The 20,217-nt window shown below is 39.8% G+C and overlaps 1 protein-coding gene across 3 annotated transcripts in view; it reads right to left on the bottom strand.

Moving 5' to 3' along the window:
- COL6A5 (collagen type VI alpha 5 chain) overlaps positions 1-20,217 on the bottom strand; it is a 122,927-nt gene that overhangs the window by 71,668 nt on the left and 31,042 nt on the right. For all 3 annotated transcript variants that reach the window (XM_038002894.2, XM_008009169.3, XM_038002893.2), the window contains 9 exons: positions 18,225-18,785; positions 14,464-15,018; positions 11,838-12,413; positions 8,170-8,745; positions 6,080-6,420; positions 5,892-5,973; positions 2,826-2,968; positions 2,150-2,242; positions 336-389 (listed from right to left, as the gene is read on the bottom strand). In XM_038002894.2, coding sequence (XP_037858822.2) covers positions 336-389; positions 2,150-2,242; positions 2,826-2,968; positions 5,892-5,973; positions 6,080-6,420; positions 8,170-8,745; positions 11,838-12,413; positions 14,464-15,018; positions 18,225-18,785 — 2,981 coding nt within the window. The remainder of the gene's footprint in view (positions 1-335; positions 390-2,149; positions 2,243-2,825; positions 2,969-5,891; positions 5,974-6,079; positions 6,421-8,169; positions 8,746-11,837; positions 12,414-14,463; positions 15,019-18,224; positions 18,786-20,217) is intronic.

Below are 20,217 nucleotides of genomic sequence, written 5' to 3' on the forward strand. Positions count from 1 at the left end.
GGTGCCCAGGTCTCTCCCACTGATAAAAACATGCCAGGCTGCATGTGTAAGCCTGTTCACTCCTTACCCCAAACTTAGACTTAGTAATTGCCTCATAATTCAGACAAGGAAAAACTAAAAGAAAGGCAACCCTTCTTTCCAAAAAAAATGCACAAAAATCAACATATAAACAAAATAAACATATAAAAATAAACATATAAACAAAACTCCATCTACCCCTTTTGTATGAAAATAACCTTTAATGAAAAAGAAAGTAAGTGTGTGTGTGTGAGTGTATGTGTATGTACAGTGTGTGTATAGTGGCAGGGGGGTGACGGGGAGTCATAAAAACTTACGGGGTCTCCGTCCTCTCCCCTGTGTCCTTTGCTGCCTTTCAGACCTTGAGAACCCTGGGAAGAAAGACAGAACAATAAATTGTAGTCACCCCCACCCCCCATCAAGTCAAACTTGTGAAATCATTAGGCATTCTAAGCGAGTCCCTTCCTCCAACTTGGTTGCAGTTTTTGCAGATGTGGCTGTGAGTTTAGGGAGAATCTGACAACATCTGGAGCTAGCTTTTGTCCTTGCACTCAGCTCTGAAGCCCCTCTGCAGGAGGCAACACTCCTAATCCTTGCAGGAGGCTGACCTTTGGAACCCACCAGCAGATGAGGCCCACAGAGCCACACCTGTGCCTGAGTGATTTGCAGGGAGGACAGTCGCGCCAGCCACAACCCTTTTAGCAGACAAACCTATAGCATTTCCAAAGGGATTATTTTATTTTGTTCTGCTATTTTGAGAGCTCAAGGAGGAATAGGCAGTTCCAACAAGACTGCATATATTTTAATTGCAGTCATCTCTCCCTTAGCCATGTGTGGTTTAACTGTGTCATGGCTTACCTGTGGCAAACATTTCATTTGAGTTGCTTTCCCCACCCTCTAACACAGGCCCAGCTGGCTGATCATATACCAGGGGGTTTGTGCTTCTGGAACGTAATTCTAATATTGACCTGAGCAAAGTAATGGAAAACACTGTGCTAAACAAAACATCACAGTGCAGTAAAAAGTTCAATATACATTGTCCTTCCATAAGGATGGACAGTGCAGAACTCATGAGCAAGCATTGTTGATCTCTTTTTTTAAAGAAAAACTTCATTTTTATTGTGATACCTAAAATCCACTTGAAATGTACATAAAAGTGTATAAAATATGAGTGTATAGTTTAACTATTATAAAGTAACTTTACAGAAAAATCTTATAATTTTTATATATAAGGTATATGTAGCCACCACGCAGGTCAAGAAATAGAGCATTATTGGTCCCAAGCACAGCGCCTGTCCCAAGTCACAATTCACCCCTGGCCCCTCTCCACAAGGGCACTCCTGACTTCTGATAATAGTTTCTTGCCTTTTAAGAATACTTCACCAGTTAAGTATCCCTCCCTAGATACAATATCTTTTAATAAATGGAATTTTACCACACATATTCTTCTGTGTTTTGCTTTTCTTTTGGTCATTACCTTGTTAGTAAAAGTTATTCATGTTGTTGTGTGTAGCTGTAGTTCATTAATTTTCATTGGCATATTTTACTGAAAATATCATGACATATTTATTCATCCTATTATTGTATAATATTTTATAATTTGTGTTTTAAAGGGCTATGAATCTGCAATGCTATGATCATTTTGTGGTTCAGTCTCATTCTGTTGCTGATGAAGCACAACTCTTATTTATTTATTTACTTATTTATTTATTTTTAAGGCAATAGGGTCTCATTATGTTGCCCTGGCTGGTCTTGAACAATCAAGTGATCTTCCCACCTCAGCCTTCCAAGTAGCTGGGATTACCGGTGCAAGCTACTACACCCAGTTTCGTCTCCACTATTTTTTACTTCTTATCACCTTTCAAACTTTCTAAAGCAAGTACAAAAGTATAAATTGCAAAACCAAGAGGCAACATTGCCAAGGGTATATAAGAGAAAAGGGAGTTATCCTTGCTAGCAGTATCAAAAGTGAGCTCTCCTGACCTGGATCTTATACCAAAAATGTCATATGAAATGTCCAAAGGAATTCCATTAGCATGGAGTGAAGGTTGTAAAATCAATCAGTCAGTCTCAGTCCTACCCGTACCAAATCAAAGCCCATTAGATAAAATAGTATCCAGGTGAGTGGCACCTTCATGGCTTGTGGTCCTCGGGTCCCATGAGGTCCTGGAATTCCTGGACATTTGCAGAATGTATAGCAGCAAGTCCTCTCTGCAATGTTTCCCTGGGGAAAAAAAGTAAAGCTGAGTGAATAACAATTGTCAGAAACTTTATTTCATAAGAATTGTACTCATACAAATCATAATCCACCACCTACAAGCCCATCTTCTCCCTTTGGACGAGGGGCTGCAGAGAATAAGAGGTGCTTTCTGAATTTAACACTGCAGAGAGGGTGCCAGGAACTGCACTGGCAACATCGCCTCTCCAAAGGAAATGACCTCTGTTTATAGACAGGGCATCCAGTATGTGGATGGCCATGACCCAACTTCGCCTAAGACTTGTTGGTTTCTGGTTGATAGTCTTCTGTTGCCTGGAATTTCTGCAACACAGTTGGGGGTTTTCTAATTCAGTTATGAGTTGGTTGGTTTTTTAGTTCCTTATGCATTCATTTAGTGAGATGACAAAGAATGAAAGAATACGCAAAAACAAAATACTATGCTGTGGTCTTCCACACTTTTTTATATACTAAGGACCATGCCCTTAATTTAGTAGGGGTAAACAAAGGCAGTCTTTGAAAATTCTCATCAAGATTCCAATTTAGTTCCCATGGCATTTTGAACAACCAGGGATTTTGTTCAACAACTCACCAGGTACTGTGATAGTTTTTTGCCCAGCTCTCTCATTCCAATAGTCAGATGAGTCCAGTAATTGAATCCTTTTCCAAATTCAAAGCTAGAAAACTCATGATGAGCAGTTGTGTTAAGCGACACTACCAGCAGAGCATCAAGTCCTATGTGGTAAGAACCACAATATAAATAAAGCAAAGGGGTTGTACATGAAAAGGAAGAAGGCATAATAATTCTGCTCAGTGAACATGATTTAAAGAATTGAAAAGCGGAAAAAACAAACATAAGAGGAAGGAGTACTCTTGACATATGAAGAAACTAACAGTGAATTTGCCTGCATTTTATGAATATGCACCAGCTCTGGTCCCTGACTTTTGCATGAAATCCCCTGATAAAAGTATTCAAGAGAAACAATTTACAAATCTATAGAAAAACACTAATAGAAAACTGTGTTCCACATCTTACCACCAATGTTGGTGCAATTCTTGGACACTGGAAAGTGATTTTTAAGAAAGGGCATTATTCATCTTCAGAGAGTTTTTCTGAATTTTCCTGAATGTAAATTAATGATAATTCTCAAGTTAATTCCCAATTCCAAACACCCCTGGGAGGCCAGGCCCTGAGAACATGAGGAAAACCCAGGGCAATTGTCTCAGCTGAAATCCTGACCACATCGAGTTCATTCATTAATTCATCTATTCACTCATTAATTCATTTACTAGTTCATTTACTTTATTCATCTTTTCACTAAGCAAATTTTTAAATTATTAATAGGAGCCTATTATACATTAATCATTGTATAATACAGAGATACAAATGAGTAAGTCAGGCTTACTTCTTTCCTTCCCAGAGTTATTGGTCTAATGGAACAGAGGGTCAAGAATCGGATAGTTGCTCTGAGAAACATCAGGGTTCTATGAAAGCCTAGAGGAGAAGCTCCTAACCCATTCTTGGAGAGTCATGGAAGGTTTCTCAGAAAAATTGATGTCAAAGCTGATTCTAAAGGATAAATGTAAGTTGGCCAATGGAAAGAACCAGAGAAAGAAGACAGAGAGAGTACCTGGGGAGGAAAGGAAATAGAGGAAGCTCTAGGCAAGGACAGAGAGAAGTGAGGCTGTAAAGTACATTGGATGCCAGGCACAGTGGCTCACACCCGTAATCCCAGCACTCTGGGAGGCTGAGGTGGGTGGATCACCTGAGGTTAGGTATTTGAGACCAGTGAACTGGTCAACAACATGGTGAAACCCCATCTCTACTAAAAATACAAAAAATATATATATATATATATAGCCAGGCATGATGATGGGCACCTGTAATCCCAGTTACTCAGGAGGCTGAGGAGGGAGAATCGCTTGAACCCAGGAGGCAGAGGTTGCAGCGAGCCGAGATTGTGTCACTGCACTCCAGCCTGGGCAACAAGAACAAAAATCCATCCAAAAAAATTACATATATGTATAACCTTGGAGGAAGTATGGTAAAAATAATTTCATATGCCTGGAATGCTGAATATAAGAAATAATTTGGCTGGGCATGGTGGCTCCCTCCTGTAATCCCAGCACTTTGGGACGCTCAGGTGGGCGGATCACAAGGTCAGTAAATCGAGACCATCCGGCTAACACGGTGAAACACCATCTCTACTAAAACTACAAAAAAATAGCTGAGCGTGGTGGTAGGCACCTGTAGTGCCAGCTACTCGGGAGGCTGAGGCAGGAGAATGGCATGAACCTGGGAGGCAGAGCTTGCAGTGAGTCAAGATTGGGCCACTGCACTCCGGCCTGGGTGACAAAGCGAGACTCCGTTTCAAAAATAAATAAATAAATAAATAAATAAATAGATGAATGAATGAATGAATGAATGTTGAAATTGGAAGCAGAGGCCAGGTTCTGCAACGCTCCCAGGCCATGTTAAGGAATTTGATCTATATTCCAAGAACAATGAGAAGGTATTGAAGGGATCTGTGCAGAGAAAGAGATACAACCGAGCAATAACACAGGACGTATTGTGGCCTTTAGGGAGGTTTCCTGTGGAAGCTGAACCCTAGAAGCCAGTCTGGGCTACACCAAGAAATTCTTAATGCATCTCATTTGACAATTAGTGGAGTCTTCCATCGCTGCATCCTACTCTCAACTTCTGCATTGAGCTTCCGGCTCAGTCTGAAGCTATGACACGACAGAAAATATATAGTGAGAAGCGCTTTTCCAAATCCATGTTGCTATCTTTCATATGGAAAATAAGAAACAGTAGGAGCTGTCTCGGGTCAGGTTCTCTAGAACTGGAATCTGAGAGAGGATTTTGTATGTATGTGGTATCTGTATTGAGAGAGACCAGGAAAGGGAAGGAGATGTAACTAGGAATACATCTCAATAAAGTCTTAGCCTTTGCCTGATTCATGAGGGACTCTGGAGTGCAAATTGTACTAGAGTTGATCCATTTGAGCAAGAGTGCCAGGTTTTTGTATCCCTATATCATAGTTGCCCCCCACCACCACCAATGTCGGGCATGGTAACCCCACACCCATTCCAAGCACGCCCAGGTATATGTCTGTATAGAAGGTCATAAGTCTAAGGGCATATGTCTGTATAGAAGGTCATAAGTCTAAGCACTTGGCCATAGCATTTGCAGCATTTTGGGGAGGAGTGCGAGGGCTGGTCACGAGGGGATTAGACGAGGTATCAACAGCCTCTGCTACAAGTAGCCAGGCAGATCTCAACATCTACAGCATCTGAGTAAAGGTAGAGACTTGTTAAGCATATTCCATGCTTCACTGTTTAAATTTTCAACTCGGCCAGGTGCGGTGGCTCATGCCTGTAATCCCAGCACTTTGGGAGGCTGAGTTGGGCAGATCACGAGGTCAGGAGATCAAGACCACCCTGGCTAACACAGTGAAACCCCATCTCTACTAAAAATACAAAAAATTAGCCAGGCGCCTGTAGTCCCAGCTACTCGTGAGGTTGAGGCAGGAGAATGGCGTGAACCCGGGAGGTGGAGCTTGCAGTGAGCTGAGATCGTGCCACTGCACTCCAGCCTGGGCGACAGACCAAGACTCCATCTCAAAAACAAACAAACAAAAAAAATTCTACTCAATACCTGCTTCTCTGAGCCTGTCTGATTGATTTTCAAGCATTGTGTTGCTTTCACTCTGGAGACCGTCTGAAAAAATAAGCAGCACCTAGAGAAATAAGAAAATGGTGTGGTGTAAAAGCTAAATATATAATTGGGGAATGAAGAAAAAATGGAAGAATGTGGAGATGGGAAATAGAATGTAATATGGATACCTGGCCCCAAGATGCAGATTTATTCTTAAATGTGTCCCAAAGAGACCGCAAGAACTGTGCATTCAGATGAGTTGGCCCATCGACGTTGACTTGCAGCAAGCTGTCAAACACTGCTTTCTGATAGATCTGGAACTTGGCAGGGAATTCTTGGTCATTGCTCACCTTAAACGCCAAACTCACCTGCACCTCTGTGCCAGCCCCACAGCTCACCCCCCTGATAGAGCTGATGTCTTCTAAGATGCCTGGGAGGTAGGATTCCAGCTGGGGGTGGCCCTGGAACAAAGGCTGCCCCTGCACATGAGTGGAGATGTCGAACCCAACCACTATGTCCATAAAGCAATCTGGAAACGAAGGGAACAGAGTCAAGATTAATGAGTAGACAGGAGTAAGGAAGGAGAGACAGGACAGAAGAAAGGAGCACTGTCATACCCCACAGCTAGAGGGTCTCTAGTCTCCAAAAAGTGTTCAAGAAGGAAGATACTAGCTGTTTTATCATATACACATATGTGTGTATGTATATCACATATATATATGTCATACCAACATATATTACAGGGGTTTTCTCTGTCCCCTTTAAAATATTAAAACTTCCAATAGCTATTTGAAGTTCAAACCATACTTTAGTCTCATCCTCAGTGACTCTGTTGTGTGTGTGTGTGCCACGCATGTGGGCATGCATTTTAATGGCAACATATTTTAATTCATATAATCAGAATACATTAAAGTTTTGAGCTGTCTTTTCAGATTATTTAAGTTTTAGAGATCACAAACACAGATGGCTGCAAATGCAGGTAGATAAGATAGATGATTCAAGTGGGCAGAGTGTGAGGAAAATAAACTAGAGAACAATGATCCATTTCTGGGTCTGCTCACTGTTCAGTTCCAGCTGAGAGTAGCTATGTGGGAAATGGGGCCTAGTGTTGTCATATATTCTGATTTTTCAAAGAGGAGCCTGATATCTACATTTTTAATGTAGAACCTTCAGTGTGAATGCTGTCAACTAATTTAGCAACTCATCAACACTGGATGCGACAAACAAACTGCAACTGCAAGCTGCCATTTGGTTACTCTGATCCTGCCAAGGTGCTCATTTTACAGATGAGGAAACAGTGATGTGCAGAGGTTGTTGCCGCTGAACCAGAGTTAGAACTCTGGCTTTCTGATTCCAGGCCCAGGGCTCTTTTCACCACTGTAATCTGCCTCCACTTGAGCACCACAAATGGGACATATAAGATATGGAGAGTTTGGAAAGACTAACACATTTTGTTAAAGAAGTGACTTCAATCATAACAACTCTAGAAACATAAGAACTCTAAGGAATTTCTGCATGTTGTGCAAATTCCACAAACCGGAATCATTCGCTACTGCTTCCTTACATGCTGTCCTCCCAACTCCTAGCCTCAAATTTAGAGAATCTGAGTCCCCCATGGCCAATCTCAGCTGGAGCTGAACGGTGGCATTCCTGTGAGATGCATCATTGTTTTCCAGTTCACTGTCCTCATACTCTACTCACTGGACTCATCTCCATTACCCACCTGGTCTTTGCAGCCATGTGCCTTTGTGACCTCTGGCTTAAATAACCTCTGAGGACAATTCAGATCATTAGTAGGCTATGATTATATGAATGTAATCATTAAAAGAAGAAAAATACACTGTACGCACACACACACACGAGTCCCTTACAAGATGGTTTAACAAAGGTACAATAATAAAACTTCCAATCAGCAAATGTTTACTTTACTTACTTCCTGCTGATGCACGGCATTTACTAGGAGGACAGAAATAGGAGACAGAGATCCAGGTGCTAAAAGGAGAATAAACACTGGATTGCCATGAGGGAACAGGGCTGACCAGAGGACACAGTCCAGGGGTCCCCTCTAGCCTCTGCACCCTTTCCTTGTCTTTGAGGGAGGCTGAGTTATCCAAACTTCCTGGAAGCAGAGAAGTCTCTTATCACTGCACCATAAGTGAGATATTCTCACTAAATATACGTTCTAAATATATGCTCTGCTAGAGCTAGCCCATTAGACACTCTTGGGAAATGGAGAAATGAGGTTTCCATGGAAGAAAACCAAACAAGGAGCACTTACTGGTTTTCCCGCAGCTCTGGCAAATTTCACGGACGATCCTTTTTCTCACATCCACATTCTTTAACTTATCAAAGTCTTGAAAAGTGATTATTTTTTCAGAATTGCCTGTTATTGGCAGAAGCTGTTCCTTAGAAACATCTCCTATGCCCAAAACCAGGACACAAATTCCAAGGTCCTTCAGGGTTTTTACTGCATCTGCCACATTATAGTGAGGATCTCCAGATGTGATAACAACCAAAGTTTGGGGGACACCAGCATTTCTTCTCCCACCAGCATATAGATTAAACATGTTGCTCACTTTTTTAAGGGCAAAGTCAATTCTCGGAAACCCACTGCTCTTGGAGACATTTTGAATTTGATTCTTCCACTGGGTTTTAGTCAGAGAGTTTTTCAACTCAATAATACTCTGATAGTTGCTTCCAAATTGAGCCATACCAATTTTCATTCTTTGAGACTGAATGTCAAAATTATCAATTAAGTCTGACAAGAAAGTTGTCATGGTAACAAAATCTGAATTAGATACCCTGTCAGAGCCATCGCAAAGGAAAATCACATCAGCTTCCTGAAGACTACAGACTGCAATAGAAAAAAGAATAAATTATTTTCCTCATGAATCATTCTAAATTTTTCCTTTCCTCATATACTTAAATTGCTTTGCTAAATACTTCAATTGCTTTACATTAGCAAATTGAGATAAGTTAACAAGAGAAAGAATCACTGATTGATCCTCAAAAAGAAAAAAATATCAAGAGGAGGAAAGATAAGAGAGTTTTTTCAAAGTTTAATTATTTATACAATCCATTTGAAAAGACACTGAAAGCTAATCAGAGAAAGAAAGATAGAATTTTGAATAAATTTCATGTACTCATTAAAAGGTTATTACAAAGGCTAGACAACCCTTCAAAACACCAAGATTGGGACATTTACCCCATCAAGATAATAGTACTTACTTACTGTAGTATTATTAGTAGTCCTATTACTATTCATGTTATCACTTTACATCCATATTGAGGAGTAGCATTTTAAAAACGCTTTTGGCACATAATAACAACATTAATATTCACAACCACCTTATGACTAATTATTCTAATTTTATAAATATAGAAATAGAACTTAGAGGTTAAGTGATTCATATAAGAGCATACAGTTACTATGGAGTGGAGCTGGTATCTGGACCTCTAGATCCTTTTTACCCTTAAATTTAGCACTTTTTTCTAGTGCAATGCTTTTTAAAAATACCATGACTCAAATATTAGAATTTCTCAGAAGAAGTGTGAATGGCTAGTAAATAGAGCATATGGTCAGCTCCCTGAAGTCCAATCTGAAATGTCCCAAAATCGAAGGGACATTTCTATACTCATTTCCAACCAAACTCAATGGCTGTGGTAGGAGCAGCACTATGGTGATTACTAAAGGTAATTGAGACAGTAGGTTACTCACAGTCACACAATTCCTTGTAAGTGTGATGTGGCAGACACAAAGACAGGCTGCCCGGATAGACCTGCAAGGAAGAACTTACTTCCCAGCTATCGGAGTATGGGCAGGCAGTAGACAGCTTCCAACTGTCAGAACTTTCAGGGTCTGTCTCACTAGAGAGAGATGCCTTGCCAAAGGTCATGCCCTTCTTAGGGCCATCACATCCAGGCACTAAGTGGGAAGGGAGTTCTCCCTTAGTCCCAGTCATTTCAGGCTGATGCTGGACAGCTCTCATTTGCTTCAGAGCTCTCTGCTAGGTTTGGAGCTTTGTTTAGCCTACGTCTTGAGTTATTTGGTCCATCTTGCTTTCCCCATTTATTTTACAGGTGTGGATTCCTAATAAACATCTTGCATCCCAAACTCCATCTCAGCACTACCTCAAAAATGTAGGCATGGGAAATGAGAATAAAACAGCCTTCACACTCCTAGGAAAAGACTGTAGTCTTAGTAATGTACTAGATTTGGAGGACACCCCAAACAAATGAGATTAAGCCTGCCTGCAGAGCTTGTAGTCTTGTGACAGATACAGGTAGGAAAACAGCAAATATGTGTCAATTGCTACCACCTGGAAAATAGAAGGTGTGAGAGTTGGGGGATACAGTGGGGACATGAGGTCAGGTTTGGGCCTGACTGAAAGCACACAAAGACTGAAACTTGACAGAAAAGTGAGATGTAGGCAGGCACAGTGGTGGGCTGGAGTGGTCATGGTGGGCAGAATAGTGTGCACAAAGACGTGGAGGAATTTCAGAAGGACAGGGTAGATTTGAAGAGGGGAGAGGTGATCAATGAGCTTGCAGAGGTGGGCAGGGGCTAGATAGAGCTCAGGAGTTTGGAAATTGTTCCAAGGGCACAGGGAGGCCTCCCAAAAAAAAACACACACACACAAAAACTGTAAGCAGAAGAGGGACCGCATCCAGTGTGTAGGGGAAAGAACACTCAGTGTTAAGTGGACTGGCAGGTGTCAGGACTGAGGGAGGGGAGCCTACGCTTCAGGGTGAGAGTCCAGGGAGAGGATGGAATGGGCAGAAGAACTGGGGTGGTCCTGCTGCCTTGGGAAAAACCATAATTTTCCTTGGGTAAAGATGATACCATCATTCAATATCTGAAACCAAGAAGATGAATTGCTTACTTAAGTAAGGTAAAGCTATGGTGGTCAGGCATAGTTTTATTTAGCCAAGCAAATGCTGATCTGACACAGGATTTGAGGGAAGGTTTTGTCTGGAGTTGGACAAGTTACAAATGTGGAAGTGGGTTAATGTCAGTTTTAGAAACGATTTATATTAGTTACAAAAGTGAGCTTCTTGTTGGTAGAAAGGAAGGAATAAAGGAGGAAAGAAATGAGAGAAAGGAGGGAGGAAGGAAGCAAAGAAGAAAAGAAATTCAAAAGTTGGTTGTTTCATGTGCCAGATTGGGAGGACTGGGTCAATACACAAATCACAAGAATTCGGACCTTCCAATTAGGCATAGCAGCCCTTCCTGGGTTACTTATCAGTCTCTACTGCTTTTGAGACCACAGGTGGCAAATCTCACCCTGTCCTCACTCAAATGTGATGTCACCAGCCTACCAACTTCGGTGGTAGCTGGTAATCATCTCAGTTCCTTTCCCTCCCTGTTTCTCTCAGCCAGCTTCCATTACCCCACATTCAACTCTCATATCCTGCCCTCTATACTGGTGGCACTTACACAGAAAAGCATATCAGACCACTTGAATTTTGATGTCTCTCTAGAATGCCTATGATCCCATTTAGAGGGCCTGAATCTTTGAAGACAAAAGTCTATCCATTTGAACCATGAAACTTTCCACTTGAGTTTGGCCTGAAACTGATGTCCAGTGGCTGCACTGAGACCATTAACCAAATGGAGCATGATAAGCAGCCATTACATGGGGTAAGGTGAATACGACCCTAAGAAGAATTTCTTTCTGCCAGAAAAAGGCAACAGAGTAGCAAAATGCCAGGGAATGCATCTGGAACTTTCCTGTATAATCTCTTCAGTGCATGCCGTGGTGGGAAGGAAACTTTGGGATCTTGTTCAATCAACCCATTTCTTTTAGAGATGAGAAAACTGATAGCCTGAGCAGAGAAATGTTCAGTCCATAACATCCAGGCAATCGGAGATCTGAGACTTATGATTTACTTTTTGTTTAAATTTTTATTGCTACCCTCATAGAAACTTTAAAAGTAACAACTTACCTTCTGGTGATTCAGTACACATGCTTTCTTGAACAAGTGTGAAAACATCTTTCAGTTTGTCAAAATTATCTACATAGATAGTATTGTTTTTATTCCCTGCCATACCCTCAAGTTCCTTTTGGTTGGCCTTTCCTATACCCACTGCAAAGATGGTGATGCCTTTATCTCTCAGTTCTGATGCTGTGTCATTGAGCTGATCATGGTCATGAGATTTCCCATCCGTGATGACAATCAGCATCTGCTTCACATTTTCCTTGATGCGGCTGCCATGCTCCTCTGTAAATAGGGCATTTGCATGCTTGAGAGCCTTGGCAGTGTAGGTGCTCCCTCCAGTGTCCCTGCGCATCCTCAGATTCTCAATTATTGCTGATCTGTTCGAGTACGTATTAAGGTAGAAAAGGATGTTAGGTTGGTCAGAGTACTTGAGGGCTCCAAACTGAACTCCGTTTCTGCCAACATCTGCTTTCTTCACCAAATGGATAGTTAGGTTAATCATGTGATCTTGATATTGTTTTTTAATGCTACCTGAATGATCCAGCACAAACACAACGTCTAGTCCTGTAATCCTTTTACAATCTGAAAGAAGATGAAAACAGGAGTCACAAACTTTCCGCAGTGCATTCTATGCAGGGTGCTGAGAAGGGAAGCGAACTAGCATTTGCCGTGAGTCTACTATGTGTCAGACACTACATCTCACTTAGTTCTTAGAGGTGGCTGCTGCCATTTTATAGGAGGAAAAAAAAAAAAAAGGCCAAGGCTCAGAGAAGTGCAACTTGCCTACGTCATGACTCCAAGGACATTTGTACCCTATCTATATCACTCCAGGATCAGTAGTCCTTATGCCACACCACTCTATTTTGCTATATCTCATTAGGACATGTAACGTCTTTTACTAAGCAGGCTTTCAACCGAAAGGCAATGTTAGAAGCTAGTTCAATGTCAACGTAATGGCAAGACATACTGATGTTTGCCAAACTGACCTGCTATTGTGGAAAGCTCAGGAGCTCACTGTATAACTTGGTGGTTTTACCCTACTCCCTCTGGCTCCAGGTATCTTTGGACCCTCGGGTATGCAAACCATCCCCGTGTATCATGTCTCTCTGTAGTTATTTATGCTTTTCTCCTTGACGTTTTGAATTAGAGCGCAGAAAGGAGTGGCCCCAAGTATGAGGAGAGCAAAAACTCCTATCACTTCTTCCCTGATCCCAAACCGTCCTCCACATTATAAGACAAGTGACTGTTTTGGCCGGCTTTCCAATGTGTGGACTCTTTCCCCACTCTTTTCCTTCCCTCAATACTTATGCACATATATTCCAAAGATTTGCTTTCTCCACTTTCCACCTGCCTAGCTAATTGTCAACTCTTATTTCTAATAATAAAGTCTCAAATTTTTAAAGTTTCTGATACTATAAATATCCCTAGGCTGTATCTGTAAAACTCTTGGTCAATGACCCACTGAGAACTCATGACTAGTCATGACCTGATACTTAGGAAACAATCTAATGCATGAGTCAGATGAATTTCAGGTTATGCTGTAGACAAGGCCTCCACATTTACATTAATCAAAATGAAGAAATGCCAAGAAGAGCCTTCCAGGTTTCAAAGTTGAAGCTATAGCCCTTAGGTACACCTCCCAACATTATCAGGAGTTTTGGAATCACTGCCACCTTTGGGGGAAGAAAAAAATTCCAATTAAGCAGTTACCAAGGAAACTTTAGAACTATCACCTAACACTTACGTGTTTATAAGACATTTTGTTAAGTTTCTGGAAATTCCACATGCACAATTTTGACGAATAAAGTCCAATGAAAATCTCTATGTTGCCAGAGGAACAACACAAAACAAACTTACTTTGGTTTGTTTTCTTAGTTGTATCCAAAACACAGAAAATAGCACATGATAGATTGTAAAACATAGGTGTTTTAGTCTATGTGTGGATTGAGAGAAAGCTCTCATTCAAAAGACATTAAAATTGATAGGCTCAAACTGAAGGTTGTGCAGTACAATTTTAAAAGCACTACAATTTGTAAGAATAAAATGATGACCCCAAGTAATCAGAAAAGGGACAAATTACAATTTTCCAAAGGGATGGATACATGAACAGACGAATATAAAATATCCAGTTGATAGAGGTTAAGAATAATAAAGTGAAGTAATGAAAATAAACTATCTTTAAAATACCCAGGGTTTTCTTGGTGGGTGGTGCTTAGGATACTAGATAAAATTTAACTAAAAGACGAAATTGTATTTCTAGTTATTTCCTGCTTAACAATGGCTATAGATGGCCAAGAAACAATTCTAGAAAATAATTTCGGATTCAAAACTGGCTCTGGAAAATCCAGGTATGTGGGTATTAAGCATTTGGAAGTTTAAAGTAAAATTCTGGGATCTTTTTGGAATATACTTGAAGTCACCAATGCCATACTAACTTGTGCCAAACTAGATGCCAAAACTGTTAGTCTGAAACATCCCTGGAGGTCACAGGCATTTTAATATAACATAGAGAAGACTAAAACTTAACATTAAAGTCCATATGGAGGCCAGGGCCTGAGTGCCATATACTGTTTCTCATTATAAAGTCAACAGCTCACATCCTTGAGTCCTGACAGATAACAGGGGCACTTACCATGGAGAGCACACACACGAAAGACAAGTTTCCTTTCTAGTGTCTTCAGATGATCAAAGTTCTCAACGTGAAAAACTAGGCTGCCATCCCCACTGATCTCTTCTAGCTGAGATCTATTGGCATTGTATACTCCTACAGAGAAGATGGTCACATCTTTGCCCCGAAGAATTCTAGCAGGATCTCTCACATCATCCTGCGCTACTCCATCTGTGATGAAGATGAGAAATTTTTTGGCCCCCAAACGGGCCCCCTTGGAGTGGGTGAAGTATTGACCTACAAAATTTAGTGCCTTTCCAGTTAAAGTGCCTTCATTGATGAGAGACATTCTATCTATTGCATCAGAAATTTCTTGCCGTGTAAAGTATCTATTGAGCTGGAACTCTTCCTTAGTTGTATCACTGAACTGAACAACGCCAATCTGGGTTTTGTCTGCACCAATTTGAATCTTAGTTAACAGGTTTTTCATGAAGATTTTCATTTTCCTAAAATTTTCATTTCCTATACTCCAAGAACTGTCCACCAGAAACATGATGTCAGCCTTCATGTCTTCACATCCTGCATGTTACAAAAAAAAAAAAAAGATCAGAAATAACCAGGTTGGAATGGTTCTCACAAAGTGGCATTAAGGCAGAAACAAATGCATTAATGAGAAAACATTGAAAGTTAACTCCAGCAACTGTTGTTACGTTTGAAAATTGTATTTGTTTCTTTAGTAGAAGCTGGTTGACTAGAACCCTGAAGCAGAACTGCAACTTCCAAAATGTGTATTTATTCATTCATGCATGCATGCATAACTCATTTATTCATATTTAATTAATTAATTCATAATTTTGAGGTGTATAAAATGCCAAGCGTCCAGTCATGTGTTAAGGATGCAGTAGTGATACAAAAAAGGAACCAGAGCCAAAGCAATCAATTCCTTGCACTCATAGTACTAACACTCCAGGGTTTTATGTATATTCTGGAGAAACACAATTTCAAATAATTTTTAAACAGCATTATTTTCTGGGATAATTCTAAGTGATTTCATAAACACTATAAATCAATATTAGAAATTAAAGAAAAAGTTTTTACTAGAGATAAGTGCTTCAGTAAGCATATACTTATTCAACATGGACTGTTCCTTTATACATAAACTTTAGACAGCCTGATTGGAAATGAACATATATATCTGTATATATACACACACACATATATACACACAAATGTATGTACATTCATTGTTCTATATATAATATAGACATATGTACATATATAAAACCAATTTCTATAATCTATTAAAAACAGTATTAATTCATGATACATATGTTTTGCATATATATGTAAATATATTATCTTTAGCATATATCTTTTTAGTCTTAATCTCTTTTTCTATCTGTAATCTCTGCCTTCCTCTTACAGTTTCTCCCTCAACACTCTGAAGTCTATCCCATACTTCCTGAAAATAAACACAGCATCAGCCATATATTTAAAAAATGAAAAGATGTTAACTATTACTTAATAAAGTGTAAGGTCACATTCTGATCCACCAGGAGGACTACACCACCGTTTTAAGATTCAAGCTGCCTCAGAACCATCTTGAAAGTCATGAGAGGAGAAATTGCTGAAGATGTTTGTGGCCTTTATTGAGTGGCCTTGACCACTGTGGTGAAGTGTGGAAGATTCTCTTCCATGTAACACATATAAAAGAAATAGGCTTTTACATACAGTTTAGTATTCACAAGATCTACCTCCTGGTATCAATTTGTGACATAAACTACTTCATGTCCCTGAATATCTATCTTTCCATTCTTCTATGTTAATAAAATTTTAGATAGGCAGATGATTGTCCATCTAAAGATTGTATTTCCCAGCCTGCTTTGAAGCTAGCTGTGGCGTTGTGTCCAAGTTTTAACCAAAAGGTATAAGCAAAAGTAATCTGGCCACTTCTGGGTCTTACATTAAAACAGTTGAGCGTGGTAGGCTCCCTTGGTCCTTTCTCCCTTTCCATGGACAGGAGGTGATAAGAACCGGATCTTCAGTTTTGACCTAAAGATGGAAGCTGTGTGTTGAGGATGGAATAGCCTCTCTACTAGACCTGGACTATTCACCCTAAACTATGATGTAAGAGAAAAATAATATTCTGTGCTGTGTAGTCTGGGGTCTTTTCACTATTGCAGCTTAACCTGCACCCTATTAATACACTGTGCCTCATTCCATCTGCATCTGCTCTGAGACTCGTTAGTGTTTTTCTAGCTCTGGAAGCTTTGGTTCCTTTGTTTTCCTGCTTCTCTGATAGCCATTTTATGACTCATTTCCTTGTCCACAACTTATCTTCTCCTCCAGGCGTGATAGTGCTCCATTTGACTACTTCAACTGCAACTACCTGAAGTGCAAGGGATATACTGTACCTCCCTAGATTCGTCCAGGACCTTCTCCCTTGAAAGGATCTGAGATACAACCTACTTTATGCTTCCTGGAATCCTTTTACTTTTCTTAGCATCAACTCCAGGAAACATTGGGGAATCTTTTATTCTTGCACTCTTTCTAAGACATCCTAAAGATACAACTCTGTTACTGTCCATAACAGGGAGAAAAATGAACAAAATTGTTACTTACTTAGGATTTTGTTATTAATGCTATTTATTTGCTTACTTATATTTTATTTTTGTTTTTTAGTGGCTCAGAGAAAATTCAAACACGTTTTCACTTTACAAAGTTCAAATAAGTGAGAATTCTCTTCCTTTCCTCATCGATGAACACCTTAACCATTTTCTGCAACAGCTAACTGTTGTGTAGCACTTACTATGTTCCAGGAACTCCTCTAACTGCTCCATGTGTGTTATCACCATTAAGCTTCACAATAAGCCTACAAACAAGGAAACCAAGACAAGTAGACAGTAACTTATTCAAGGTCATGGCTAATCAGTGATAAAGCTAGAGTGTGAACCTTGACTCTGACTCTAGCATCTTTCCTCTTTACCAGTAAATTAATGTGCTTCTCAGCAGGCAATATTTTCATGTGCTAATACCAGCAATCAACACATACCATCTTAACTAATAAGTAGTGTAAGTGGCCATTATTAATAATAGAAATAACAAACAACGAGATATGGAAATTTGCAAATTGTTTCTCCTAACTTTTGGTACTTAATCTCTAATTAGAACAAAAATGCAAATATGTGTTTTTGTTATAAATAAAAATGAACAATTATTGCATATATACTTGATATGCATTTAATATAAAAATAATGGTTGGCATTTATGGTGCTCAACCTATAAGGATTCTCTGATGTAGGCATTATCCTCATTTTATAAATGACAATGTTCCAGGCTCAAGTGGAAGTATGTGAGACAAACCCTAAGCTATCTAGAGCCAAAGTCCATTTTCCTTCCACTGTACCCAACTGTGCACACACAAACACTTCCCCTGTACTCATCTGTATATGCACATACATAAACACACATACACCTCACATGCAGAATAGAATCTTTTTCACTTCACAGTAGTGGGCTTTGTCAAGGCCCCAACATTCTTAGTAATTTTCCCACTTATGATTTCCAAGATGGCTTTGGGGCAACTGTTTATAGAGGGATTCTCCAGTCTTGGCATTTAGTTTAAAAGTGAGGGGCTGAATCGCTCCATGGTGATAAAGGAAGCTAGCAAAATGTTATCCAGACAGCTGGTCACATCAGGCCTTGTCTCAGCCTTAATTTAGCCATTAATCTGCCTAAAGCAATCGATGAAATGTGGAGAATAAAGCCTTTTTTGTTTTGCTTACCTTTTTCAGTGCAGATTTCACGAACAACTTCATTTTTTATGCTTTTCAAAGCATCAAAGTTCTGCCCAAAGCTAACCCTTTCTTCTTTCCCAGCAATTTCTTGCAGTTCTATTTTATTAGCTGCCCCAATGCCAACCGCGTGAATGGCGATTTGCTCCTCCCTTAGTCTCTTAGCAGGTTCCACGACTCTGTCCATGGACATCCCAACAGTCAACACAATGAGGTAACAGGGAACCTTGCTCATTCTATCCTTACTTCCATTTTTTATTATTTGTAGTATGTAATCCAGAGCTTTCCCAGTATAAGTTCTACCAGTTAGTTGCTTAATGTTAAAAATAGCCTTTCTTAAGCCAATGCCATTAGAATAGTCACTGATATAAAATTCTACTTCTGTATTATCTGAATACTGCACAACTCCAACTCGGACTTTGTCTGGGCCAATGCTAAACATTTCTGTCACTTCCAACATAAATCTCTTGATTTGCTCAAACTCTTTCTCCTGGATGCTGCTTGAGCCATCAATGAGGAAATGGATATCAGCCTCTTTGGTATCCACACAGCCTAGAAAACAAAGTGCATTCTCTGTAAATTAGAGAACCTAGAGAGAACTTTTCAAGAGGGTTTGTGAAGTAACGTGAGGTTGAGGCATTTCTAAAGAATGAAGACTTCATTTTTGCATACAGCCTGCACACTTCATTAAGCACACTCATGCCCATTTTCTCCTTTGAAATGTACAACAACCTTGTGAGAAAATTGAAACAGGGCAAAATGTAGTGGTTTGTCTAAGGTCACATAACCAGTAAATTAAAGAGTAAAGACCAAATTCCCGAGACTCAAGACTCCAAGTTAAATAGTTTTTCTAGCATTGACACCTGCCTTCTTAGACAGTTTATGTCCTATCATTTCTTGAAAAAAGGCATGGGATTGATGACCTTCTACTCTTACTTCACCAATAATCTCTTTTTCCCAGAGCAACTAGAACAAGATATTTAAAGCTAAACTTAGATCACATTGTTCTTCCTCTTAAATGATCTATCATTGCATTTGGAACTTAAAAACTAAAACTTGGCCTTATCTTGTCTCCTGCTTTTCTGACCCTATTTCCAGCAATTCTTCATCTCACTCACTGTGCTCCAACCACATTGGGCTTCATTCTGTTTTCAGAACGTGTCCCTGGGTCTTTGCACGTACCCTCCTCTCTTCTTGAAATATTCTTTCCCCCAAATATTCACATGGCTGCTTCCTTCTCATCATGGATGTTATCAAGTCATCTCTTAAAAAAGGTCTTCACTTCCCCCTATCTAAAGCACACCTGACATTGTCTATCTTCTTACAGTGTTTATTTTCTTTATGTTACTTTCTGAAGTTACCTTCTTCATTTGTTCATGAGCATGGCCTGTTTCTTACCACAGAATGTAATCCATGAGGACAAAGACTTTGTTTATTTCTCTGCTTCTGCCCAGTAGGCCTGGCATATCATAGGAGTTCGATTTGTTTTTTTTTAATAAAAGACTTCTCAGTGTTCCTTCCTTTGTTAAGCTGAATCTAGGAAAAACTACTTTTGCTTTCTTAGCAGTCTGTTTATGACTTTATGTAGTCATTCATAGAAACTGGGTAAGAGAAATAACATATTTTCAAAATTTTTGGTTGTGTGTGTCATTATCTGGTTTTCTTGACAGCTCTTAGGTAATTTATAGCTATTGACACTACTTCAGCCCACAGCAGTTGCTTCTTAGGAAATCGGATATACTGAAAAGAAATCTGACCCTGAGAAATGAACTATAAAATCAATACATAAAGCATTAGGGCAAAGATAAGTGGTTATCTGCAGAAGACAGGATTGATCCCAGGCCAACAAAACTTGAAAGTAACCAGAATGCATTAATTTATATATCTAATAAAGAAGAATTAAGTCTTGAGCAAAAGAAAGGTAGTGGTGATCAGCAATGAGGGAGAGAAAAATGTGAGTAGGTAACTGCAGCAATGCCCATCC

Source organism: Chlorocebus sabaeus, chromosome 15 (assembly GCF_047675955.1).
Source record: "Chlorocebus sabaeus isolate Y175 chromosome 15, mChlSab1.0.hap1, whole genome shotgun sequence".
NCBI lineage: Eukaryota > Metazoa > Chordata > Mammalia > Primates > Cercopithecidae > Chlorocebus > Chlorocebus sabaeus.